This window comes from Nomascus leucogenys, chromosome 9 (genome assembly GCF_006542625.1).
Source record: "Nomascus leucogenys isolate Asia chromosome 9, Asia_NLE_v1, whole genome shotgun sequence".
Classification (NCBI taxonomy): Eukaryota; Metazoa; Chordata; class Mammalia; order Primates; family Hylobatidae; genus Nomascus; species Nomascus leucogenys.
In genome coordinates, this window is record NC_044389.1 from 12,670,269 (window position 1) to 12,697,063 (window position 26,795).

General features: G+C 48.2%; 1 protein-coding gene and 1 pseudogene across 1 annotated transcript; one reads left to right on the forward strand and one right to left on the reverse strand.

Annotated features, from left to right (window-relative positions):
- The first annotated feature begins 2,432 nt into the window (after positions 1–2,432).
- On the forward strand, positions 2,433–2,526 carry LOC115836784 (annotated as a pseudogene).
- A 9,288-nt stretch (positions 2,527–11,814) lies between these two features.
- BTG2 (BTG anti-proliferation factor 2) lies at positions 11,815–15,957 on the reverse strand. Its single transcript, XM_003264581.4, has 2 exons — positions 15,698–15,957; positions 11,815–14,320 (listed from the first exon to the last, which is right to left on the reverse strand). The coding sequence occupies exons 1-2, from the start codon at positions 15,837–15,839 to the stop codon at positions 13,986–13,988; spliced, it is 477 nt and encodes a 158-aa protein (XP_003264629.1). The 5' UTR covers positions 15,840–15,957; the 3' UTR covers positions 11,815–13,985.
- Between the last annotated feature and the right edge of the window lie 10,838 nt (positions 15,958–26,795).

Here is a 26,795-nt window from a genome sequence, read left to right on the forward strand (position 1 = left end):
AAATGGAGGCTTTGCCAAGATCTCGCTCTCCACTCCTGGCCTTTGCCTGGGGAGGCAGTGCCATCCATTTCATGGCAGGTAGACAGTGGAGGTAGACCCAGTACTACCTGGGCTTCTCATGTAGGGATTAGAGTCCAGGGTGGCCTGAGGTCATTGGGGTGACCCACACTTTAAGCCCTGACCCCACCCTTTTCCCCATGGAAAGAATGGAGGTTGGGAGCTTATGAAATGACCTCCTCCAGCCTGACCCAACAGAAGTGTCTGCCCTGCTCAGGACGCCTTCTTCCTCCCTGGTCCCCTAACTGTTTACATGCTCTCAGAAAGGCAGGTGTCAGGAGGCAGCTGCTGCTTGTGGTTAGCTCCCCCTAGATACAGGAGCGCCAGCCTTCCCCACACCCACTGCCATTGGCTAACAGGAAGCCAAAACAGACTCCCTCTCTCTGCCCTCAGCCACCCCAGCCAGTAAATAGAGAGTACAGGAAACACCTGGAGGAGCAGGCAGCTGGCAAGGGAACATTCTGCCCACGAAGAAAGGGTTTGCAAGGGAGTAGCTAGGCTGGGGAGGAGCTGGGGGAGGGGGGTCAGGGGCTTAATTGCACTTCTCATGGCACCCACCAGCTGCTGGGAACTAACAGCTGAGTTGCTGAAATGCACCATCCCCCTCTCAGTCCCCTGAGACACATACACAGTAAAGGGATCATCCCTGTCTAGGACCAGCTTGCCTTGAGTGAGGACAAGAGCAATCATATAGGAAAGACTCCTCAGAAGGCTTTGCCTCCTCAGCCTCAGCCAGAGCTTCTGAACCTCTGTGGACCATGTAAAAGTAAACCTGTGGTCCAGGCATGAAGACTGAATCATCAGTCTTCATCAGCCCATGTGATGTGAAAGCCTGCCCATGTAATGTGAAAGGTCATTCCAAAGATAAGTCTTCAGTTATTTCCAAACTTACCTAGATCTCCATCTGTGTCTGCCTATTTACTGCTTATGATTTCAAGTTGTTGAGGTTCAGGGTAGAACCGACTTCACCAACATCAAATGAAGCCCTGCCATCAGCATCCAGCATCCACCCAAGTACGTGTTCACTGGTGTGGAGACCTTGTGCCGGGAACCATGTATGCAGGCTGGCTTAGCTTACAGAGCTCCTTCACTCCCTCTAAGGAGACTCCCAAATAGAGCACTTTTCCTTTCAGGTTTAGAGTGGGAGGATGGAGGGGTGGTGAGGAGGGGACACTTGCCCCACAGCTACCTGTTGGGACTGTCATCCAGCGGTCAGTGTACTTAGGCCTGCTCCGTGCAGAGTGGTAGACAAGCACATGGAGGTGAAAAAGGAAATAGAAAACAATGGTTCCTGCCATGGAGGTGTGAGTGACGACAGTTGGAGAGGGGAGAAGGGCTTGCAGAGCCACCAGACGTCAACTCAAAGCAATGTGTCGCCGAGCCCTGTAATCCCCCAATGTGTCGCTCACGCCTGTAATCCCAGCACTTTGGGAGGCCGAGGCCAGCAGATCACTTGAGGTCAGGAGTTTGAGACCAACCTGGCCACCGTGTTGAAGCTCTGTCTCTAATAAAAATACAAAAGTTAGCCCGGTGTGGTGGCACACGCCTGTAATCCCAGCTACTTGGGAGGCTGAGGCAGGAGAATGGCTTGAACTGGGGAGGTAGAGTTTGCAGTGAACCAAGATCACACCACTGCACTCCAGCCTAGGTGAAGGAGCGAGACTCCATCACACACACACACACACACACACACACACACACACAGCAATGTGCTGACTGTGTTTGCTGTAAAAGTGTGAACAGTAATAAACTATGTGTATACATCCTTAAGGGGTTCTGAAGTAAGAAATATGTTATAAAGATGTGAGCAGTTCTAAACCATATGCATGAATGCTGGAAACCCCTGAGGTAAGAACGTATATAGAGGACAAGTGGAATTATTCAGGGAAGGCATCCTGAAGAGGCAGTGGTAAAGGAAAACAGCATTGATGCTGGAGACAGGCGTACGTAGGTTTTAAACCCATTTCCACCACTGCCCTCTTCTAGTTACTGGTGCCTTGCTTTCTTCATCTGTGAATCTGAGGTCGTAAGATCTCAGAGACTGCATTAAAAAAACAGTAGAGATACTGCGTGTAAGACACCAGGCAGAGTCCCTGGCAATAGTGAGTGTTCAGCACATAGTAGGCGCTCACATCCTAGAAGAAAGTGATTTGTGCCGCGTCAATTGGCAGAGTACAGAAACTTGCAGATGTCATCAGAGCTGCAAGGAAGGGTGAGCAGGAGAGAATTTGGTGAGGGGTTCTGGCCTGGTTGGGCTACTGCACAAGGAGTTTGGGGTTGCAAAGACTGAGAGAGCCTGGGATTCCCATCTTAGGAATACAGAATGGCAAAGAAAGTCAGCAGGAAGGGAATGGCATGATGAAAATAGAGTTTGCATGCTTGCTTCGGCAGCACATATACTAAAATCGGAAAGATACATGGCTCCTGCGCAAGGATGACACACAAATTTGTGAAGCATTCCGTATTTTTATAAATAAAAAAATTGGGAAAAAAAGAAAATAGAGTTTGCATTGTCCTAGGATGATGGTCAGTCCGGTGGTAGGGCAGGGAGGGCAGGAGGCTGTTGTATGAATGTTATGAGGACAAGACCTGGATTATGTGCCGGCAGGAAATAGAACAGAAGAAATAGGGTTTTTTTTTTCCTGTTCCATGTGGAAACAAAAACAGAATGATAAGAGATAATTTAGCACAAGTGACTCATTTTACAGATGCTAAAACTGAGGCTCATGAAGGAGAAAAGGTGGTGCAATGATGTTACCTGCAGCCATTGTGGATTTTTCAAGAGATGATTTATAAAGTAAACACTTTCCAGAAAGAAAGAAAGAAAAAGAAAGGAAGGAAGGAAGGAAGGAAGGAAGCAAGGGAGGAGAAAAGTGAGGCTCAGAGTGGAGAAGGGACTTGTTCAAGATGTGGAAGACTTCTATTACAGTTACTGTCAGCCCTGAAGCTAGGCCCCCTATTTCCTAACAACTCCTACCCCAGTGCCATTTCCATCAGCCCCCAGCCAGCCGCCAAAGTAGACACCAGGAAGGATTTCTCTGGATAGAAATCAGCATTTAGTAGTTGTGGAATCTATTCTCCCTTTCCTGCTGCTAAGGCCAGAGTCCTTTCCTGGCATCAGCCCAGCTTTCTTCTCTCCAGGTGGTTACCTTTTGGGTAAATCCACTTAGGGAGTTAATTGATAACGAACGCTCTCTCACATTATGATTTAAAGTGTGAACACCCCCATCTAAGTGACATTTACATTTCAATGAGAGGTGCTTAAAGACCTAAGAGCCTGCAAGATTCAAAGGACCAAATTTTCTTAAGGTGCAATCACAGGTTCCTAGTGAGTCCCAGCTCAAAATTGTTGAATGGGCTTAATTTTTTTTCTTCCACCCCGATCTAAATTCCTTTCATCCTCTAGCCTCCACTCTTGGCAACTTTGACATTCATTTGTTCAACCAGTATTCACTAATACCTACTAAGTACGAGACACTGTTCAGGCAAGGTCTCTGGTCTACATTCTAGCTATAAATTCAGGGTTATAAAACCGAACATCATGGGAGCTCAGGGGAAGGCCATGTAGCCCAGTCTGTGAAGGGGAGATGTCACTGAAAAACTGTGAACTTGAAAGTGTGAACACTGAACAGTGAACACTGGAAAAGTGTGAACTTGAAAATGTAAGTGAACCTGGCTAAAGTAGGTGGATAGGACATTCCTTGAGCAAAGGCCTGGAGGCTGCCATCCCAAGCACAAGTTTAACAGGTACCACCAGTTGAAGGTAGGGAGAGCTGCTTTTTATCTAATTTTAGGTGTGAAGAGGCCCCTTGTGTGCCCTCTTTTCTATCAGGAACATGCCAGAATGCTCCTTCTTAGAGATTGCAGCCATAGGGACAGCCTTCCACTGAGGTCCTCAATGCAGAGACTCACTCCTAGCTTGGGGGGTAGGGTTGAAAACCACTACATCCCATTCCCAGGTGGCCCCAGGTACATCATAGGCCACAAGTTGAGAGGACATGCAGATATGTACTTTAAAAAAACAGCATTTAACACTTTCAAAAAATTAGTTGCCATCATTAGAGTTTAGGGAGATGTCAAATAAACATCTATATTTCAGGCTGCTCTTGAAAATTACCATATCTGAAATCACTGGCCTCATGATTGCAGTGGACTGCAGCTAAGGAACAGGGGCTCTTTTCAGACAAGGTTTGAGCTCACTCCTCAAGTTTACCATGGCTTTTGTCCAGCCAGCCTCACTTATCTACTGCCTGGTCCCACCCTCGCTCCCGTGCCCATCGAATTTTAAATGGCCCTTCCCTGATGGCGAGGTTAAGTGAAGCAGCTCTTGCTCCAAACTCACCCAGCTATTACCTCTTCTTATCTGATATGCTCTAGGCAGCCTGTGCAGTTTACTGGACAAGAGTTGAATCAAGGTTCATTCTTGTTTACAGGAATGAGGGTGGAGAATGGCAGAGCCACTGGGAACAAAATGGCTTGGAGCTCCTGGGGCCCAGAGAACCAGGCTCACATCAGGGGAAAGGACTGGCTGCATATCCAGGGCATACTCGTTTGTATAAGATCCTTATCCAGGGCCCTGGTAGCCTCTTAGACCGAGCTCAAACGTTTTTCTTGCCAGCTCTGCAAAGAAGTGGTGTGGAGAGAAAGCCAGAGAGCTCGGGCTTGCCCTTCTCAGCTTCCCCATTTATTTCTCTTCTGGGAAGGGAGAACCTGTGTACTCCACAGATGGGCCAAGTGGAGGTAAGTAAAGCTGCTATTAGGAAACTTTCCCCACTCACTTTGCGTGTAAACGAGCACGTAGCCCAGTTTGGTATTAATCCACAAGCAGACCAGTGGAGCCAATGGGTCAAAGTTGCCCTGTGGCCCGCCAGTGAGGTCAGATGCCTAGCAAGGATACCGTACATTTCTGCAAGAATGACAGAGGTCAGACATGAGTTCACTCAGTTATCAATCATTAATTCAGCAGGTACTTTTAGAGTCCCTACTGTAGGCTACGTATGACCCTAGGAAGGGCTTTTGGATCGTGCATATTTTCTTTGCCACAGCCTGGGCTGTGCATGTTTTTTATTTTTATTATTTTTATTTTTCATAGAGATGTGGTCTCACTATGTTGCCCAGGCTGGTCTCAAACTCCTGGGCTCAAGTAATCCACCTGCCATGGCCTCCCAAAATGCTGGGATTATAGGCGTGAGCCACCACGCCTGGCCTTGCATGTTTTTTTTAATTTTTAATTTTTCTTTTTTTTTTTTTTTTTTTGAGACGGAGTCTTGCTCTGTTACCCAGGCTGGAGTGCAGTGGTATGATCTCAGCTCGCTGCAACCTCCACCTCCCGAGTAGCGGGGATGATAGGCATGCGCCACCACGCCCGGCTAATTTTTGTATTTTTAGTAGAGACGGGGTTTCACCATTTTGGCCAGGCTAGTCTCAAACTCCTGACCTTGTGATCCGCTCGCATCAGCATCCCAAAGTGCTGAGATTACAGGCATGAGTTACCACGCCTGGCCCTGTGCATGTTTTTAAACAAAGGATTGAAAATCATCTTTGTAGGGGAGAGGCCACAGGCTGCTCGGATGGTGTTATCTGTAGCAATTCTTTTTTTTTTTTTTTTTTTTTTTTGAGATGGAGTCTCTCTCTGTTGTCCAGGCTGGAGTGCACTGGTGCGGTCTCAGCTCACTGCAACCTCCGCCTCCCACGTTCAAGCGATTCTCCTGCTTCAGCCTCCTGAGTAGCTGGGATTACAGGTGCGTGCCACCACCCAGCTAATTTTTGTATTTTTAGTAGAGACGGGGTTTCACCATGTTGATCAGGCTGGTCTCGACCTCCTGACCTCGTGATCCGTCAGCCTCGGCCTCCCGAAGTGCTAAGATTACAGATGTGAGCCACCACACCCAGCCAGCTGTAGCCATTCTTGAAGGTACTAGTAGGTGCTATGATTTTAATAATGATTTCCTTCCAGTTAGAAGTATGCCACAGTGTTCTTCTTCATTTTAGGATCTTTCACTTTAGGACCCTCTTCAGAGTCCTTAAGGAGATGAGGTTAATTTCTATTTAGAGCAACTATTCTCAGGCCGGGTATGGTGGCTAATGCCTGTAATCCTAGCACTTTGGGAGGCTGAGGCGGGTGGATCACCTGAGGTCAGGAGTTCAATTCCAGCCTGGTCAACATGGTGAAACCCCGTCTCTACTTAAAATATAAAAATTAGCTGGGCATAGTTGCAGCACCTGTAATCCCAGCTATTCAGGAGGGTGAGGCAGGAAAATCTCTCTTTTTTTTTTTAAGGTTTTTTTTATTATTATACTTTAAGTTCTAGGGTACACGTGCACAACGTGCAGGTTTGTTACATAGGTATACATGTGCTATGTTGGTTTGCTGCACCCATCAACTCATCTTTTACATTAGGTATTTCTCCTAATGCTATCCCTCTCCCAGCCCCCCACCCCCTGACAGGCCCCGGAGTGTAATGTTCCCCACCCTGTGTCCAAGTGATCTCATTGTTCAATTCCCACCTATGAGTGAGAACATGCGGTGTTTGGTTTTCTGTCCTTGTGATAGTTTGCTGAGAATGTGATAGTTTGCTGAGAATGATAGTTCCCAGCTTCATCCATGTCTCTCCATGAATTCATCCTTTTTTATGGCTGCATAGTATTCCATGGTGTATATGTGCCACATTTTCTTAATCCAGTCTATCATTGATGGACATTTGGGTGGGTTCCAAGTCTTTGCTATTGTGAACAGTGCCACAATAAACATACATGTGCATGTGTCTTTATAGTAGCATGATTTATAATCCTTTGGGTATATACCCAGTAGTGGGATTGCTGGGTCAAATGGTAATTCTAGTTCTAGATCCTTCAGGAATCGCCACACTGACTTCCACAATGGTTGAACTAATTTACACTCCCACCGACAGGGCAAAAGCATTCCTATTTCTCCACATCCTTTCCAGCATCTGTTGTTCCCTGACTTTATGATTGCCATTTTAACTGGCATGAGATGGTATCTCATTGTGGTCTTGATTTGCATTTCTCTGATGACCAGTGATAATCAGCATTTTTTTATGTGTCTGTTGGCTGCATAAATGTCTTCTTTTGAGAAGTGTCTGTTCATATCTTTTGCCCACTTTTTGATGGGGTTTTTTCTTGTAAATTTGTTTGAGTTCTTTGTAGATTCTGGATATTAGCCCTTTGTCAGATGAGTAGATTGCAAAAATTTTCTCCCATTCTGTAGGTTGCCTGTTCACTCCGATGGTAGTTTCTTTCGCTGTGCAGAAGCTCTTTAGTTTAATTAGATCCCATTTGTCTATTTTGGCTTTTGTTGCCATTGCTTTTGGTGTTTTAGTCATGAAGTCCTTGCCCATGTGAGGCAGGAGAATCTCTTGAACCAAGGTGGCGGAAGTTGCAGTGACCGGAGATCACGCCATTGCACTCCAGCCTGAGCAACAAGAATGAAACTCTGTTTCAAAAAAAAAAAAAAAAAGAAAAAGAAAAAAGAAAGAAAGAACAAGTATTCTCTTTTTATCGAGTACTTAAATGTGCCAGGACAATTATAAGTAGATTATGGATCTCATTTAATCTTTGTAACAACATTTTGAAGTGGGTTATATTCTTCATTCCATTTTACAAAGGGAGAAATTGAGGCTTGGTTAAAGTCACTAGCCACCAGGTTGCACAGTGGATAGGTGGGTGGTAGAGCTGAGATTAAACCTCCCTAGGCAGCCTAACACCAGAGCCTGAGCTCCTAACGTCTCTGTAGTACTGCTTCATGGTGTTTGCAAACTGAAACCTTAACAGGCAGGAGTCTGACCCAAGCAAAATATTATTAATTACTGTACTTCTCAGCCCAAATTACCTTACCTTTCAGTTCAACTAATTGAAAATAATGATAATAATGGTGCTAATTTGCCCCCCCCCCCCCCCGCAGTGATTGGCAGCGTAATGGGGATGGATGATTTAGAATCAAAAGCTGAAAAAAGCTGGGCGAGAACCGTAATCCCAGCAGTTTGGGAGGCTAAGGCAGGAGGATTGCTTGAGGCCAGGACTTTGAGACCGGCCCAGGCAACATAGCAAGACCCCATCTCTTAAAAAAAATAACAAAAAATTAGCCAGGAGTGGTGGCTCACACCTGTAGTCCCAGCTACTCGGGAAGCTAAGGCAGGGGGATCACCTGAGCCTAGGAGATGAAGGCTGCAGTGAGCTGTGATCCTACCACTATACTCCAGCCTGGGCAACAGAGTGAAACCTTGTCTCAATAAATAAATAAATAAATAAATAGCCAAAGAAAAGAACATAGGTCATTTAATCCAAAACTCCAATTTTTTTTTTTTTTTTTTTATACGGAGTCTCACTCTGTTGCCCGGGCTGGAGTGAGTGCAGTGGCGCAATCTTGGCTCACTGCAACCTTGGCCTCCCAAGTTCAAGCAATTCTCCTGCCTCAAGTAGCTGGGATTACAGGCACCCACCACTATGCCCAGCTAATTTTTTGTATTTTTAGTAGAGACGGGGTTTCACCATGTTGGCCAGGCTGGTCTCGAACTCCTGACCTCATGATTCTCCCACTTCGGCCTCCCAAAATGCTGAGATTACAGGCATGAGCCACATTCCCAGTTTTTTTGTTGTTGTTGTTGTTTGTTTGTTTGTTTGTTTGAGACAGAGTCTTGCTTTGTCGCCCAGGCTGGAGTGCAGTGGCTCTATCTCGGCTACTGCAACCTCTGCCTCCCGGGTTCAAGTGATTCTCTTGCCTCAGCCTCCTGAGTAGCTGGGACTACAGGCACGCGCCACTACACCTGACTAATTTTTGTATTTTTAGTAGAGACAGGGTTTTGCCGTGTTGGCCAGGCTGGTCTTGAGCTCTTGGCCTCAAGTGATCCATCCGCCTCGGCCTCCCAAAGTGCTGGGATTACAGGCATGAACCACTGCACCCAGCCAACCCCCTAATTTTTAAGACAGAAAAGCTGAGGAGCTTGTCCAAACTCACACAGCTAGTTAAGAAGTACCAGGACCACAACCCATACATTCTTCCTCCCAGTCCAGAACTCTTTCTGTTGCACCAATCTTTGTTGGGCCAGGGAGGCTGTGTTGGCCTGGAAGCCAGGACACCTGAGTCCTCACCTTCCTTACCAAAGGCTCCTTACAGGAGTCAGGCCTACAGAAGTGGGCTTCTTCCTCCTGGGACTTGTTTGTTGCAGCACCAAGGACTCCCCGACCCAGAACTTCTTATCAGGATCCAGGATGGGCTCTTAATCTGCAGCGTGCAGAGCCTTGTCTACACTCTCTGGGGAGGTGCATTATCATTCAAAAACAGCTAACTGACCACAGGTCTCCGAAGCTGGCACTGCTTACCAAGTGGAGAAGATGGAAGCAGAACAGACCAACCAATGCCTAGTCCCTGAACACATGAAAGCCACCAACTGCAACTCTTCAAGCAATTTCAGGCCAGAGCCCCTGTACTGTCAGGTAGCCAAGGGGTATGCTCCAGTTCTACTGAAATTGGTTCAGATCTAAAAAGAAAACACATTGCTTGATCACAGAACCCTCTCATGTAAATTGAGGGACTACTAGTTTACCAAGAGCCAAGAGTGGCCCCAAGGTGAATCTGCCATGCTGTGGCTTCCCTGACTTGAAGACACAGAAGTGGGTGAAGGGTCCCCACAGTCTCCAGACAACCTTCCCTGAATTTCAGGCTTTCCACTAAACAAGGAAATATCCTTCATGAGCAAGGCCTTTTAGAAATCAGGAAGATAGATGCTCACTTTGTACCAAACACTCAAAAGAGGGTGGGCAGAAATTCCTCAACCCTAACTAACCCTGTCCTTACCTCCAAAAGAGTAGGTCCTTAGATGCTGACTTTGTACCAAACGCTCAAAAAAGGGTGGGCAAAAATTCCTCAACACTAACTAACCCTGTCCTTACATCCAAAAAGTAGGTCTTTTTAAACAAGTGTCTAGGACATTTATTTCAGAAGCTACAAATAAAAATGGGACTACTCCTTTCAGTAACAACCCCTTGATACAATGAGTCTTAACCAAATTCTATTTATGATACAGATGACCTGGCCTTCCCTAACCCCATCCCTGGCTCCCCTACCCTCCTCACTCAACACAGGCATAGCACACAGCCTCCGTGGGCTACCTCCAATATAGCACACCTAGGGAAAACTGTATGTTTGTTGATAAAGGTCATGGAGGTATGAAATGAAGTTGGGGGAGTTGTCACTGTATATGAAGCAACATGTGTAAAGTTTAGTTTAAATACAGGTCACCGCCAGGTGCGGTGGCTCACACCTGTAATCCCAGCACTTTGGGAAGCCAAGGCGGGCGGATCACCTCAGGTCAGGAGTTCGAGACCATCCTGGCTAACATGGTGAAACCCTGTCTCTACCAAAAGTACAAAAATTAGCCCGGCATGATGGCAGGCACCTGTAATCCCAGCTACTGCAGAGGCTGAGGCAGGAGAATCACTTGAACCCGGAAGGTGGAGGTTACAGTGAGCCGAGATCGTACCACTGCACTCCAGCCTGGACGACAAGAACGTGTGAGACTCCGTCTCAAAAAAGAAAGGAAAATAAATAAATTAATAAATAAACACATAAATACAGCTCACCTACAGCCAAGAAAAAACTAGACCAGGTTGGGAATGTACTTGCCCTCAGTAGGAAACTCTGGGCTTGTGTCAAAAATCTCATGGAAAGAACTCGAAAGTCAGGGAGGATAAAAACTGTTATTTCCTTGCATGTAACCAAAGGGAGTTATAAATTGGTAACAAACTTTTGGCTCTCACTCCAGTGTTTGCTGTCAGAAGTAGCTGCTCTCTAGCTAACCTGTAGCATTGCCATTCAGCTCCAGTGCATAGATCCTGAGGCCTAGCTGCTCTTGTCTAACAAGACAAGTATGGTGGGTAGCAAATGGCAGCCCCAGAGATGACAAAAGCACCTTTACTGGGAATTGCCAACAATCCTGCCTTAGCCTGGGAAGGAGTTCATTACCCACTGCTTACCAAACCCTGGTCTGTGAGACAGGCTGTGTCTCAATCATTTTTAATAAGTTCAGTGCCTAGCACTTACTGACAATACATGCTTGCTAAATGAATGAATGAATGAATGAATGAATGAATGAATGAATGAATGAAATGAAGGACTATCAAAAACAAGATGCATAAGATGGAGATCTGGCTAGACTAGGGAATGTTCAGACTAGAACCCTGTTACTTCTAGCATCTTCACAGGAAAAGTAGAATCCTCATTAGAGGTGAAAGTAGGCTGGGCACCGTGGCCCACGCCTGTAATTCCAGCACTTTGGGAGGCAGAGGCAGGGGGATCACTTGAGCTCAGGAGTTTGAGACCAGCCTGGGCAACATGGCAAAACCCCATCCCTACAAAAAATACAAAAATCAGCTGGGCATGGTGGCACATGCCTGCAGTCTCAGCTACTCAAGAGGCAGAAGTGGGAGAATTATTTGAGCCCAGGAGGCAGAGGTTGCAATGGCTGAGATTGCACCACTGCACTCCAGCCTGAGTGACAGAACTGTCTCAAAACAAACAAACAAAACGGAGGGAAGTAAGGAGCTACTTTCCAGGGAAGAGGGGTTGCTTGGAAATGGCCCAGCCATACAACTAGATTTTTCTTTTATACCACCCACATGCTGTAGATTGTCTGAGTGCAAGTGAGGAGAAATACTATTAAACACAAAGAAAGGATTTGGATCTGAAAGGGAAACACAAATGTACAACGTGAGAATTTTATCTTCTCTACACCACACAAGTTTATCCTGCTACATTTTTATTAAAGTAACAAAAAGGTGTACATTTGTCCATAAGCTGTACATTCTTCCATATAAAAACACTATCATACAATTAGTAACCTTTGTCTTTTCTGTCAGAATAGCTTACAAACATACTACTATTATTTATTTTTACTTAATAGGAGAGACAGCCCTGCTCAACAGTCCAGCTCGGGAGTTTTGTTTTTAAAGTGAACATCATAGAGAAGAGAGACAAGATTAAGCATGAGACCATGAGGCTGCTTCTAAAAAGGCAGGGACCTGTTTGCAGACAAGATGCAAGAACACAGCCTGCAGTGATTCACAGCTTTGTTTCAACCCACAAGCCAGAAAATTAGCTCTTGGATCTGTGGGCCCAAAGTGAATTTTAAAGCAATAAAGACTGGAAGCAGGTCTGGGAAGGCAATACAAAATGTGGAGAGTTGAAAAGGAGGCAGAGCTGGCAGGAATGGGTAGGGAGAGTGTTTGGTAAATAGCACCTTTGAGTCAAAATTGAGCAGTTAAGAAATCCAGGAAAGGGGACTGGCTGTGGGGAGGAGAACCTGGGGGTAGAGGAAGTGGGGGAAAGATTCCTCACTAAGGGGCAACAGCAGGAGAGTGGCCATCCTGGCCAAATGCCCTAGCCCTGTCCTTCTTAAGGTGATTCGGTTTGGGAAACTCGAGGTCTTTTGAGGACCCCTCATCAATGTCACTGAGAAATTGAAGGAAGGGAGTTTCTTCCCAGTGTAGCTTTCCACTTTTCTCCAACCCACAACAGTAAATATTGCACAAGTCTACGACAAATTTGGATTGTACTGAGACAGACAGCAACTTTTCCACAGGTGCTCTGAGCACCAGGGAGAAAAAACAGTGCCCAAGGTTTGGCTTTTATTTAGTGTCGGCCCTACAAGAATACCAAGTAGTCTTGCAGAACATGGGGCACTCTCCCATTCAGCCAAGGAATATATGCAAGGCTGATTAGCCAGCCATCATCCCAAGGAGAGCAGGAGAGATGGTTCCCTAAGCCCACCAGGGCATCAGGAGGTTCTGAGAGCCAGTTTTCCTCCAGACCCTCCTGGGACCCAGGGGGCATATTGCACAGTGACTGAGAACTCTTGTCCTAGCAAATAGGGTAGCTCCATGACCCAACCAGAAGGGAAGGGGAAGGAGAGTGTTAGAGAAGAGTTGTGCTTTTGAAAAGAAGGCAGTAATAAACGACCTGGAGTTCCCTGTAGCTTTTGAGCCACCTCTCAAAGGGATCATGGCAGCAGCATCAAGACTTTCATGTGGTTCCAAAAAGAAGAGTTTTGGCCAAAAAACATCCCCAGTGGATACTCTTTGGGTCCCAAAATTCCATTGCAAATCACCCCCAAATTATTTGCCACACATACACACAAAGCAGCACTAGCAAAGCAAAGGTTTTGTGCAGAGTTCCCTTCCATCCTAACCCCAATAACCTCCAGTTCCCTCCTCCCCCCTCAGAAAACTCAAAGCTTTAGATTCCTGGCTGGAAAGCAACATCTACGGGCCCCTGGGGGTAGAATCAGAAACAAGTCATGATTTCAAGAAAAGCTGCTTAGGACAGTAGGAATCAGGAGAGGCCTTTTCACTCTCCGCCCAGGACCTCATTAGAAAAATAGAAGAAAAGATAACATAGTATTATTTAAGTCCAGACATGAATGCCCCTGAGTAATAGAGGAGCCGGGGATGCAGGTGTCTGGCTGGGGGAGACAGAGAGCTCTGAACTTGGCCTCTCTTCCTCCCCCAGGGCAAATCCCGACCTCTCTGTTCACAGTTGCTAACCTTGCTTGCTCCCTCTCACATCTTCCTGGGGCGCTAGCCAAACGTCTCCCACTTCACCTTGGCTAGGTCTACCCCCTAACAGCTCCCCCTCCTATAGGCAGACACTGGCTCACAGACTCAAGCACACAACAATTCTCTCCAAAGGCACCTGGGGAGACCACTTCCAAGCAGCTCCCTTGAAGGATTTTTTTCTTAAAAAAAATCTTTTGGTTTTTTTTCCTCCTCTTTTCTTAAAAAAAAAAAAAAATATATATATATATATATATAAATAGCTCTTCATTTAAAAATACAGTTCCCCAGGTTGAGGTATGTGGTGGCCTGTTGTCACGGCAGCATGAGCACTGCGGCGCCCAGGGCGGGGGCGGAGGGGCCTAGCTGGAGACCGCCATCACGTAGTTCTTGGAGGGGCTGCTCCGGCCCAGCAGCACTTGGTTCTTGCAGGTGAGGAGCCCACAGGAGGCGGCCACTGGGGCCTCCTCATACAAGACGCAGATGGAGCCGTCCTCCCCAATGCGGTAGGACACCTCATAGGGGTCCACCCACAGGGTCAGCTCGCTGGGCAGCAGCTGGTGCAGCTGGGGCTGGCTGAGTCCGATCTGGCTGGCCACCCTGCTGATGATGGGGTCCATCTTGTGGTTGATGCGAATGCAGCGGTAGCCGGAGCCCTTGGACGGCTTTTCGGGAAACCAGTGGTGTTTGTAGTGCTCTGTGGAGACAGGACCAGGGGGAGATGCCCCAGTTAGAGCAGCTAGGCCATGGATACTACCGTAGGGCGGGGTGGAGGGTCAAGGGACAGGAGGAGAGGAAGGGGCTCTTTAAGTAAGGGAGGTGGATTCCTCTAAGTTCCAGGACCCTCTTGCCACTTAGCAGAGAAAATTTTATGGAAGCTGGAGAGATCCACGTTCTTGCTTCCAGGACAAGTGTATGTGACAGTGTGTGTGTGAGTGTGTGTGTGAGTGTGTGTGAGTGTGTGTGGAGTGTGGTGTGTGTGTGTGAGTGTGAGTGTGTGTGTGAGAGTGTGTGAGTGTGTGTGTGCTGGGAGGGGATTCTAGAGATCTAGGGTACTCTCTAGTGGCTAGTGTATTGCTTTTGGCACACCCCCAAAGCAAGGGAAGGGTGTGACTGGGGCTGGCATGTCCAGGCAGGGCCTCTGGAGACCTGTGAGCTGAAGTTTCAGGGCCAGGAAGGCTGCCAACATTGTTGGGTCCACAGCAAGTCACTGGACCTCCCACCATGTGTTCCCTCTGCTTCCTTCAGAAGAGTCAGAGAACCTTCCTTAGCAGTGCCTAAGGGAGTGAAAACTGGGTTGTTTTGATGAAACATCTGTTTTCCTCAGAAGGCAGGGTCTGTGCGGGTGCCTTCCGAGATGGCTATCGCTTCCTAAAACTGACAGCAACCAGCTAGAAACAGCTGGGAGAGAGGTCTCTCCCCAGCTAGCGAGCGGGCTGCTTATCTCTTCACCTCCCAACTCAAAGGCCCGCACGGCAGGGTCACCAGCTACCAGGCTTTCCTTCCTACCACAATAGGTGGCAGATGGCTAAGGGGGACCAAAGAGAACACAAAGGGGGCCCAAATTCCAACTTGAAGCGAGTCAGCAACCAGTGGACTGCCCCAGGCACAGCGCACCCCGACCGGCAGGAAGAACCGCACTGGGACTCCAAGTTGTTGAAAAGGCTCGACTGCACCTTCTTCCCTCATCGGGACCCCTCGGCCGACCGGGCGGCCCGCAACAACATCCATCGAGGGTCTTAAGATCTCGAGGGTCCAGCGAGGGAGACGAGCCCGTAATGAGACAGGGGCATAAGCTGGGGACTCGGGCTGGCACTCCAGGACCAGGGTCTGCGCCTCCGAGGGCGTAGAGGGGCGCGCCCCATCAGAACCGCCACGGCCGAGACCCAAGCACAGGGCTGGGGAGGAGGACCCAGGAAACTGGGGACTGCGGGCCGCCCCGGGGGTTGGAGGAGGGCCGCCGAGTCCCAAAGCTGCTCCTGTGGGTCACCCTGCCGCAGAAGTAGAGGAAAGACGGCCCTGGCAGGGAGGGGGCCGACCCCCGGTGGCGCCAGGACCCTCGGCATGCGCTCACCTGTGAGTGCCTCCTGGAGCGCCCCGCTGAAGACCTTAAGCCTTTGCTCGCTCACGCAGCCCCGGGTCCTCAGGAGGCTGGAGAGGAAGCCCACGGCGGCGGCGATCTCCGGGAGCATATCGGTTCCCTTCCCGTGGCTCATGTCGCGCGCGGCTCGGGCTCAGTGAGAGGTCTCGGGTGGGAAGTGCAGGTCCACAAGACAGCGTTACCCTGGCCGCTGCTCGGGCTCTGCCCGGGCTTTCCCCGGGCAGCGTTTTTCAGGAGGTCCAGGGAGGTGGGGGCAGCCGGCGGCGGCGCTCATTGGCCGCGGCCAGCGGATGGGGGCGGGGCCCGGAGCCGCCCCGCCCCGTCCCGCCCCGCCCCGCGCTCCGGCGCACTTCCCCGCCCCCGCCACCGCAGCCCCCGCCCTCGCAGGCTTGGCGGCGCTGAGGTCATCGCCCGCTGACGTCAGTGCTAGGAACCTGCGCCCGGCTGAGCTGAGCTAGGCGAGAGGAGAAAGCGAGGCTCGGGGACGGCGCTGAGAGCTCTGAAAGGAGGGAGGCGGCTCCCGAGTACTCCGCGCCCTGCAGGCCCCGGCCTCGCCTCTCTGCCCATTTTTAAGGCTCGGGTTAGAGGCCACCTCCTCCGAGAAGCCTTCGGTGACACCACCCCTCCCAGACGGTTCCCCTTTCTGATTCCCGCAGCATTTTCCAACCATACACGGTCAGAACCACTCACCAGGACGTGTTGTCACCATTTTACCGCTTTGCCTCGTCTCTTAACTAGACGAAATGGGTTCCTTTTGGCTCTTTGGAAAGGGAGGCTGTCTTCTATTTATTTCCGTAGTAATCCCACCTCCCACAACAAGTTCCACTCTACAGCAATGCCTTTTCTCTTGCTGAGAAACATTCAAGTCTAAGTTTTCTGGTGGGTAGGGGTAGGGGGTGTGTTGCAAGACTTTTGTCTTCTCAACTTATTTTTCTAGTTCTCACTTTCCTTAAGTGCAAATTGTTTTGAATTAGTGGTCTACTCTCAACTGTACATATTTTTCCGTCGGCTCCCTCCTTCCCCCAGCCGTCTTCCTTCCTCATTGTGGATTGGACCTTCTCGAGAAAGAATCCGGCCTCAGTCTCCCTCTTCCACACTCAGGGACCGCCACCATCACGGGCACTCGGTAGATGTCTGCTGAATGAGGATAACTTCTACCCAACACCCCGAAGCCTGGCCCAGGGTCTGGCGTACAGATGCCGTGTTTGTAAGGTGACTAAAACCCAGTGGCCTCTGTAAATTCCTATTTTCCTTGGACTCTGAGCCCTCTGACCACCTTCTGGAAGCAGTGTCCCTGTCTTTTTTACTTGTACCCCAGGCTTATCCACCCCCCTGCCTGGCTGTGCTGCCCCTGGATCCTTTCCTGCCATGTCCCCACACTGTCTCCTCAGTCCTCCTCCCTTTTCTCTAGGCTGCCTTTCCTTGGAGAGGTGCTGTGCATGTAGTCTGTCTTGATGTTTACTGTTTTACAGTGGCTTTTCTCATCTGCACAGTCTGTCCTCCTGTCTTTCCGTCCTGCTCCTGTTCCCACCGGCTCTGTCCTCTCCCTCTGATGTCCAGCCACCACCTCAATGTCAGCCGAAGCCCACTGTCTCTCCAAAGCTCTTGATCTCCGTTTCTGTCAGCGATACCATCATTTCCCAGTCACTCCGTCCAGAAAGGTCAGCCTCTCCTTGTACTTGGCTCCCCAGATCCAGTCCCCAAATCGGTTGCTTCTTTCTATCCAGATGATTGCAGTGGATTCCATCCAGTCCCATCCCCAGGCCACCCTTCCCCTGTTAGTGGAGTTCCCTTCCTAAAATACTTCATTCCCTAGCTCTTCTCTTGCTCAGGTCATTCTGAAACATCCCCTCCCCCATTCCTCTACTAAATCAAGTCCAGACTCCTTTGCCTAATGTTTAAGACCCTTCATAATTTAGCCCCATCTGCCTTTTTAGGTTGCTGCTACTTTGTGCTCCAGGGTCACTCTTCTCACTGCCTTCTAAGTATCACAGCAAATCTACAGCCTGGATCCCTCAACAGCTTGCCCAAGATCCCCATCTCTGCCCTGTAACGTGGTCCCCATTCCATGCATGCCTGAACATGCATGACCCTGCTGCTCCGTGGCTCATGTCCTTATCTCCTGCATACATCATTGTCTCTACCATGCCCCACCCCCGCCTCAATCGCTCACACTACTGAAGGTACAGTGTAATCTTGGCCTTCCACCTTGAAAACCTATGCTGACCATTCTCTTGAGGCTGAATTAGTCATCCATACCATTCTTTGGGCATTCATAATCTACCGTTTGGTATTGTTAGTGATCTTCTTAGAGATTCAACCAGAGTTTGCAAGTTACTTGAAAACAAGTTACTATGCTCACGTGTCCCACATTTCTGGAACAATTCAAAATTCAAATATTCTGCTCTACTGCTTCATATAACAAATCAAAATGACCCAAAATTCTAATATTTTGGCATTAAACATATCTCTTAGATGGCCTCTTTCACCGGCTTCTCCCCAAATGCTGGATCAGGCCAGATGAGGCCATTACTTCTGCTCACTGAGGGGAAAGAATTATTTGTTACAGGAAACAGGGCTGACCCTGGAAACAAGATAACTTAGAGATATACCAAACCATGGAGACCAGGTGTCAGCAAGGCCGAAACTGACCAATGTCAACCACCAAGGAAGTCAGGGAAATAGGTCAAGATATAGACAGCTATATAGGATCGTTCAGCACCTAAATGTGAAAACGCCGAACATCTTCCTGGGTATGTCTTTGACAGGTGTGAGTTGTAGGAGATGCCTAACATCTCTTGCAACTGAACTGCTGAAAAAAATCTTATGGTAGCCCCTTGACTGTTTTTTGCTTCAGAAAATAGAATTCGGTCCTTATGTAGATTTTTCTGTCCCTCACCAGGCCACACAGTGAATTCTCAAGAGAGCCAGGACTGGGACCAAATTTTCTGACTTCAAGTATGGGGCCTTTTCATTAGACTGTTGTGTCCCTCTGCTGCTGTTGCATGGGCCGTGGTCCGACAGAGCTGTCATTGCAGACGATGATGCAGTGAATGGGACAGGAGCCGGGAGGCTGTAACCCCTTGTCTCCACCATTACCCGGAGTGTGCCTTGGCCTCCTCACTGGTGATTAGTTTGTGAACTTGGTGTAGGCAGAGGTGATCCATAAATACCAGAAGGTAGTCCCACTGCTTTCTCTTCTTTTCTTTTTCTTTCTTTTTTTATTTAGACAGAGTCTCGCTCTGTCATCAGGCTGGAGTGCAGTGGAGCGATCCCGGCTCACTGCAACCTCCGCCTCCTGGGCTCAAGCGATTCTCCTGCCTCAGCCTCCCGAGTAGCTGGGACTACAGGCGTGCACCACTATGCCCAGCCATTTTTGTATTTTTAGTAGAGGTGGGGTTTCATCATGTTGGCCAGGATGGTCTCGATCTCTTGACCTCGTGATCCACCCACCTTGGCTTCCCAAAGTGCTGGGATTACAGGCGTGAGCCATTGTGCCCAGCCTCTCCTCTTTTCTTTCTATGCACAAGCCTAGGGAGAGGAAGCTTAATGTATCTCACATTCAAAGTTCCCAAGTCAATATACAGTGTAGCTGGGTGTGGTGGCTCAAGCCTGTAATCCTAGGACTTTCAGAGGCTGAGGCAGACTGATCACTTGAGGACAGGAATTTGAGACCAGCCTGGCCAACATGGTGAAACCCAGTCTCTACTAAAAATACAAAAAAAAAAAAAAAAAATTAGCTGGGTGTGGTGGCGGGCACCAGTAATCCCAGCTACCCCAGAGGCTCAGGCAGGAGAATCGCTTGAACCTGGGAGGCGGAGATTGCAGTGAGCTGAGATCACAACACTGCACTCCATCCTGGGCAACAGAGTGAGACTCCATCTCAAAAAACAAAAAATAAAAAATAATTAAAAAAATATATACACACACAGTGTAATTGTACCCAACTCTGGATTTAGGTTCTCAATCAATTTTTGAATACATTATAGTAGTCCCAATTGTTTTTGAAATTTCCTGAAACTCCTCTTACATTGCTAGGACCAGAATCCTTAGAAGCTCTAAAAGTCAAGATGTCACCCCTGCTTTTTTTGTTTGCATGTTGCCTGTTGCTTCCCATTCCTTGGTATAATCAAGGTGCTGTTTGAGCAGCAAGATAAGGAGAGTGGGTTGCCTCTCCCTCCCCACCTGTCCTTCCTGCTTCTCTTTCTCCCTTCCTGCCCTTCCTCCTCCTCTTCTTCCTAGTTCTTCTCTCCCTCCCTCTACTCCCACCCAAGGGTCTTGGGTTGAATTTTGAACTTTAAATGTTGACATGTGCTGACCAGTGACTTCACCCACTGAAGAGGGGGAAAGGGGTGATGGAAGTGAGGGTGGACTTCATTTATGCCTCATCTGGACCAGAATTTCCGTCCCATGTGACCTCAGACCTATTGGTTCCTCTACTCCTGGTTGCTCATCTCGCCCACTTGCACAGCCCACCTGTGTGGCCAACTCAGGAGTGACCCACCTGCTCTCTTCAGACCATATTCCCACTCAGAAGTGGGTCCCACTCCTCAGGCCTCTGTGCTGGCCCTGTCTGTGAGGTTAGCATGCAGCCCTGCTCCCATTTCCAGCTCAGAAGCAACTGGATCGTTGTAAGTGATTTCTATCTTTCCCAGCGCCCTGTTGGGCCTATGGGGACTTGGCTTGGTTGCCTCGATTTTCCGAGTACAAGTAGAAACCTGAGGTTGAGTGAGGCAGGCAGAGGCTGGGCTGAGATACTCTAGGAGGGTAGCATCAGGTCATTTCTCCACCATGCAGAGTGTAGTTTTTGTTGGTCTGTGTGTCAGTGTGGTTAGGGAGGTATTAGTATGTATATTTGAGTGAGCATACATACTTAGATTGCACGTGGGCTCTGATGTTTGTGGGTAGGAGGGGATATGGATATGTGTTCGCTATGTTAGTAAGCACATATAATGGTATCTGTTGAAGAAAGTCGTCTTGTGAAATGTGGGCGTTATGGTAGAGTGTACATTTTGGTGAAGTATGTCTGAGTGTAGCTGGTGCAAATACTAATTTGATCTTTCCTCTTTACAGACCTCATTGGTGACAACTTGGCTGTGCTGCCCAGAGCTAATAAGAAACATCACCCGGGGAAGACCAGCTGCCTCTTCCTCACTTCCTAATCAGGGTGGAAATACTGCTAAATATATCACAACTCTTTGCAAGCATTGTTGGGTAATGATCAGGACATCTTTGTGGGTTCCCTATCATTTTCTCACAAAGTTGAACCTTTCAAGGTCAGTTCTAGGCCAGCCAGTCTGGGAGTCATTGTTTAGAATCAGAAGAGAATTTAAGAAGAGGAGAAAATGACATTGTCTCTAAAACCTGCTAATGAGAACTACAGGAAGGTGGGGATGCTAGCTATTTTTAATATTTCTGGTTTGAACCCCTTCCTCCACCCCAGAATGAACTGAGAGTAGGGACAGAAATAGATAATGCAAAGATGGTTAGGGTTGAGGGTAAGCAGAAAACTACCCATCTAGACCGAAGGAAGGCTTGCTAACATTTCAGTAAGCAAACAGCTTTCTAATCTACAGGTAACAAGTTTTACATCCCTGAGGACACTTTTTGAGATGGAACTTTGTTTGTTTGTTGATTTTTGTTTTTTTGAGACAGAGTCTCGCTCTGTCTCCCAGGCTGGAGTGCAGTGGCATGGTCTCGGCTCACTGCAACCTCCACCTCCCGGGATCAAACGATTCTCCTGCCTCAGCCTCCTGAGTAGCTGGGATTACAGGTGCACGCCACCACGCCTGGCTATATATTTTTGTGTGTGTATTTTTAGTAGAGATGGGGTTTCATCATGTTGGTCAGGCTGGTCTCGAACTCCTGACCTCGTGATCTGTCCTCCTCAGCCTCCCAAAGTGCTGGGATTACAGGCGTGAGCAACCGCGCCCAGCCTGGGGCTTTTTGAGACCCTATTGAAGGCTGAGGAAGAGTCTGGAAGCTAAAGAGTAACCCATTCCACCACCTGCTCTGAAGATAGAAGAGGCAAAAAAAAGATTAAATTGTACAAAAAGCCCTTAAATTAGACAACAGAAGAATTTCCCGATACAAAGTGAGTGTCTAAGATGTGTTAAACAAGATGCCCGCTCCAGCCAGGACTCAGACACTCCTGGGTAGAGAGCATCTTCACAGTTTGGGATGAAAATGACTATACAGAGTGGTGGAGTGAAGGCTGCAGGCCCCTCCCCAAGGTGGCATCTAACCCTGGAGGCATTAGGACCTCAGAGGCTATCCACATGATTTCCAGCTGATGAGCAGAAACAGCCGTGGCAGGTGCAGGCTTCACTTGCTGCCACCAACATGGGAGCTCACCAAACACCCAGTGGCCAAAAGAACCAGGGTCTCTCTAAGCCCTGGGCTCACCGCCAGGCAAGCTTGGGTGCTTGGGAGGGCCATGGTTCTTCACAGTGCAGCCCCTGGATTTCTTCTCAATTTACTCAACTCTCTCTCTTGAATCCCATCTGTGCAGCTCAGAAGTCACAAATTAGAACCCCCCAAGGCAAAGCTGACCATAGATACAAATGGTTTTGTCTATATAGTGTTTAAGCACTTAAAAAATTCATTGTGAACATTTAATAATTAGGAAGTGTCAAAATGAAAATATGTAGAGTTTCTCTGTAAAAACCAGATCTGTTAACACTGATCCCACACTTCTATTTGGCAATGACTGGCCCCTAAGACAGGGCGTATGTCCTCTAGCTCACCACAGTCTTCACCATTGCCTACTGCATCCCTGCTGAGACAAAGTGGTACTTGCCGTTTATTAAAGATGAATGCTGTTTTTTTTTAATTATACTTAATCCTCATTTGCATTACCTGCCTTGATTCTGGAGGTATTTGAATTTGCATCTCTTGATGAAGAATAAATCTCAAAATCGTCATCTCTAACTTCACCTTTATTACAGAGCTTCCAATTCATTTTTTTCCAGCTGAGAACTGGACATCTTTGGAGCATTTTTCTGGTGTTTCAGTCTCAACATGTAACAGATCAAAAATACTTCTCTCCCTTCTTCGTTGTTTCTTAGTTCTTTCTCTCTTTCCTTAGTATTACCCTTCTTTTTCTGCTTTAAAAACCTTCAATAGCTTCCCATTGCCTGTAGTACTAATTAAAAATCTCTCATCTGACATTCAAATGGCTGCATAACAAGGGACCTTAGGATACCCATTCAAATCACCTAGGAAGTTTGATAAAAATTCAGATCACGCAGCCTCTTCCTGAGACTCTGGACCCCACCCACCTCAAACTGCTGAATCAGTTATTAAGTATATATATACATATCATATATATATGTGTGCATATATATATATTTTTTTTGAGACAAAGTGTCACTCTGTCACCCAGGCTGGAGTGCAATGGCGAGATCTCAGCTCACTGCAGCCTCTGCTTCCCCAGGTTCAAGTGATTCTCCTGCCTCAGGCTCCCGAGTAACTGGGATTACAGGCGCCTGCCACCCTGCCTGGCTAATTTTTGTATTTTAAGTATAGACGGGTTTTCGCCATCTTGGCCAGGCTGGTCTTGAACTCCTGACCTCGTGATCTGCCCACCTCAGCCTCCCAAAGTGCTGAGATTACAAGCGTGAGCCACCTCACTTGGCCTTTAGTTATTAGGTATATGAGAGGTAATTTATAGGAAGCACCTGGCATACTACCTAAGTATCATAGATGCTCAGCAAACCATGTCTCATAATTGCCAACTGTCAGAAGCAGGGTTTTCAGAAATAATCTACACAAAAATTTTAATTCTTCAGCTGGAGAAAAGAAAGCCATGAGATGAAAAAAAGATGTCCAAAGTCACACCGCTACTTAGTGGTGGGGCTAGGACCAGAACCTAGATCTCCCACCCAGTCTAGGGCCCTTTCCATTAGGCCAGACTCCCATCATGTGACCCTGGCTTTATTCTTGTATTTACTTACTCAAGGAATATTTACTGGGTTCCCCTGGGAGCCAGCGGTGGACCGCCGTGGGTTTGGGAGTTGGTATCAGCATTCCAAGTGTCTATCTGGGGGTGAGGGCTGGAGGCTGAGTGCATGAGATGGTCACTTGGAGACACAGAGAAGCCCAGGAGCAGAATGAGTTCAGCTACTCACATAGAAGTTGATGTTTCCTCAGGTGGTAGCAGGAATTTAGAGTACAGAGAAAGGCCCTAACCCTCGCAAGGCAAGATCTTTAGTCAATGAGAAAGAGCGGCCAGGAAGGCCCATGATGATGAGACAGTGGGATAAATGAACTTCGGAGAAAGGCATGAGGAATGATGGCAGGGAAAGGCTAACACAGAGCAAAGATGCATTGGTACCTGCTGCCTCATCCTGAGGGGTATTGGGTGAGGCAGAAAAACAGGTTTCTCCTGACACAGCCCGTTTGAGGGAATGCCAGGAGATGGAGAAAATGCTTGGAGGGGGTGAGGATATAGGGGACTTTTCTGGGCCCAAAGGGGGCTCAATGAAAGGGTTTGGAAAGGAGGGTGGTGAGAGTTAAACTAGCACAGAGCACACCCATGGTGGAATGGGGATGAGAACATGTGCCCTTCAGACAGTGACCAGCATCCACAGAGGGGGTGAGGATTTTAGTCTTGGCTGGGCCTTGGAGGTGGCAACCAAACACAGGGTTCCAGGAGAAAGGCCTGGCAACTGAGACATGAGACCCAGAGTGCTGGACAGGGCAGAGAAAGACAATCTCCAGGGAACTGCCATTTCTCTTCTCAGGGGCCAGCCACTGCCTTGACAACTGCACAGAGGTCTTCGTGTCTTGGAGGGACAGGGCCTCCAGGGTCCTGGATGCAGGCTGTGTGCTCCGCTAACTCACCTCTTCATCCTTTCCACGCTACTCTATGTCGCATTGGCCCACACAGGCCCACTCTCCTGCTGCTGGGAGGGAGGGGCTGGAAAGGGTTAGGAATTCATCAAGCTTGTAACTAAAGCTGACTCTATGCCAGGCCCCATCTGAGGAAGGAATCTGCTCCCCTAAAGGCATGTATTCCCCTGAGGGTTGCTTCTCAGCTGCTGTGCTCTACTAACCCACTAGTGTCTGTGGGAAGAGGAATGATCTGGGCTTCTCACCCTCCTTTGCCACCCTGGCTGTGTGGTCAGGGAAGGGTGAAGGCAAAAAGGATGGGGGGGTACAGGAGAGAGAGTGAAGAGGGGATGAGGTGGGAGGTGGGGAAGGGGGAGAGACGTGGACAGATGGCCAGACCAATATGGCTGGAAAGGTCCCTAGTGATGTGTTTTTGTTTCTGCGACTCCCTCGGCATATCAGGAGCAAAAGGATGGGAATGATCTGCTAAAAGTCTGTTATCCTGGAGGCCCCCCAAGAATGTGACCTCCCACACCTTCTCCCTCTAGGCCTTCTCCTATGGTACGAGAAGGTGTGACTGAGAGTGCCGGAAACTCACAGGGGAACACATGGACTTGGGACAGAAGCAGATCTGAAGCTGAATTTATTGCCTCTTTCCCAAATTTAGAAGACAGACATGTTGTAAACCCTCCTCATCCTCACTCCCAGGGGCCCAGGATAAACCCCCTTTATCTCCAGACGAAAAACAAGAGAAGAGGCCCTGAACCTATTGGAGCTTCCCCAGATGTTGTTTTGGCAGAGCCGTAATGGGGCTGGGCCTCCTGGGGCTGAGTGTCTGGGGCAAGCAGGAAGCTGGCATCACAGCTGTGACAGCCAGAGACCACCTGGGGGACGGGGGCTGAAGGGAAGAGGAAGACAGATTCAGAAAGGAGGACACGAGAAAGAGTCTAAAGAAGAGGTACTGCAGCTTCTCACCTGCGGCCTCCTGGCTCTGGGCCTGAGGTGCTTCTCTACTGCACCATGGGCTCAGGTCCAGGGATCCATGTGGTTTGGGGGAAGGAGCCAGAAGAAAGGGAGAGACGGTTGGAGTTCCCTGAGCCTTAGTTTGCTTATCTGTAACAAAAGAGTATTGGGCTAGGAGACCCACCCTGCCTCTTAATCTGTCATCTATGGTTCACATTGACGACTCCTTGGGTCCTAGTGGAATACGTGATCACCTGCCAGCAAGAGAGGATTTTCCTGATTAGGTGACAGATACCCTGGAGCCCTACTTCCTGAGCGGATCCCATATCCAATTACTGACCCAGTCCTGTCAGTTATCCTCTTGAAATACCTTCTATTCAGCATCACTGAAGCCACCAACCGTTAGATCGTTCTTGGATAGTTTCAACAGTTCCCTAAGTGGTCTCTTTGCCTGAAGTACTTCCCTTCCTGCCCTTTCCTCAGTCCATACTCTGCTGTCAGAGCTCCTAAACTACAGGTCTGTCTTGTCTCTTTCATGCTTAAAAGCTTTGAAGGCTCCCTACAGTTGAAAGTTGAATTCTTGGTTTGGCCTTCAAGGCCTTTACAATCTGGCCTAACCTCTAAGCTCAATTAACCCATTCTCAGTGTTTCTCAAATACATACTTTGCACTTTCATACCATTGTGCCTTTGTAGTTTCAACAGTGAGGTCTTGCCATGTTGCCCAGGCTCTGGAGTGCTGGGCTTATTCACAGGCATGATCACAGCTCCCTACAGCATCAAACTCCTCACCTCGAGTGATCATCCTGCCTCAGCCTCCTGAGTAGCTGAGTGCTCAGCTCATTGTACCTTTACTCATATTATTTGCTCTGCCTGAAATTCTCTCTGTTCAGCTCTTTGTCCATCAAAAAGCTGACTAATTATCTCCATGCAAGTGATACAGAAGGAATGAAAACATTATTCTTCCTATATTATTGAAGAAAAAAGTAAGGCACATATAGGGCAATGGACATGTCAGGAAAGTCTCTAGAAAGGGGGTTGGGGTGGTGGGGTGAGAGTGGGCTGGGGAAGGGTGGGAAAGGATTCTCAATCCTACTTCCTCCATCCCTTCCATTAAGAATAAGGTTGGGGAGGAGTGGAGAGGAATCTTTATTTAGGTTAAGAATGGGTGGTCTGAGCTGCTTGTTATGATATATTAGTCTTTTTTTTTTTTTTTTTTTTGAGACAGGATCTCACTCTGTTGCTTAGGCTGGAGTACAGTGGCACAGTCTTGGCTCA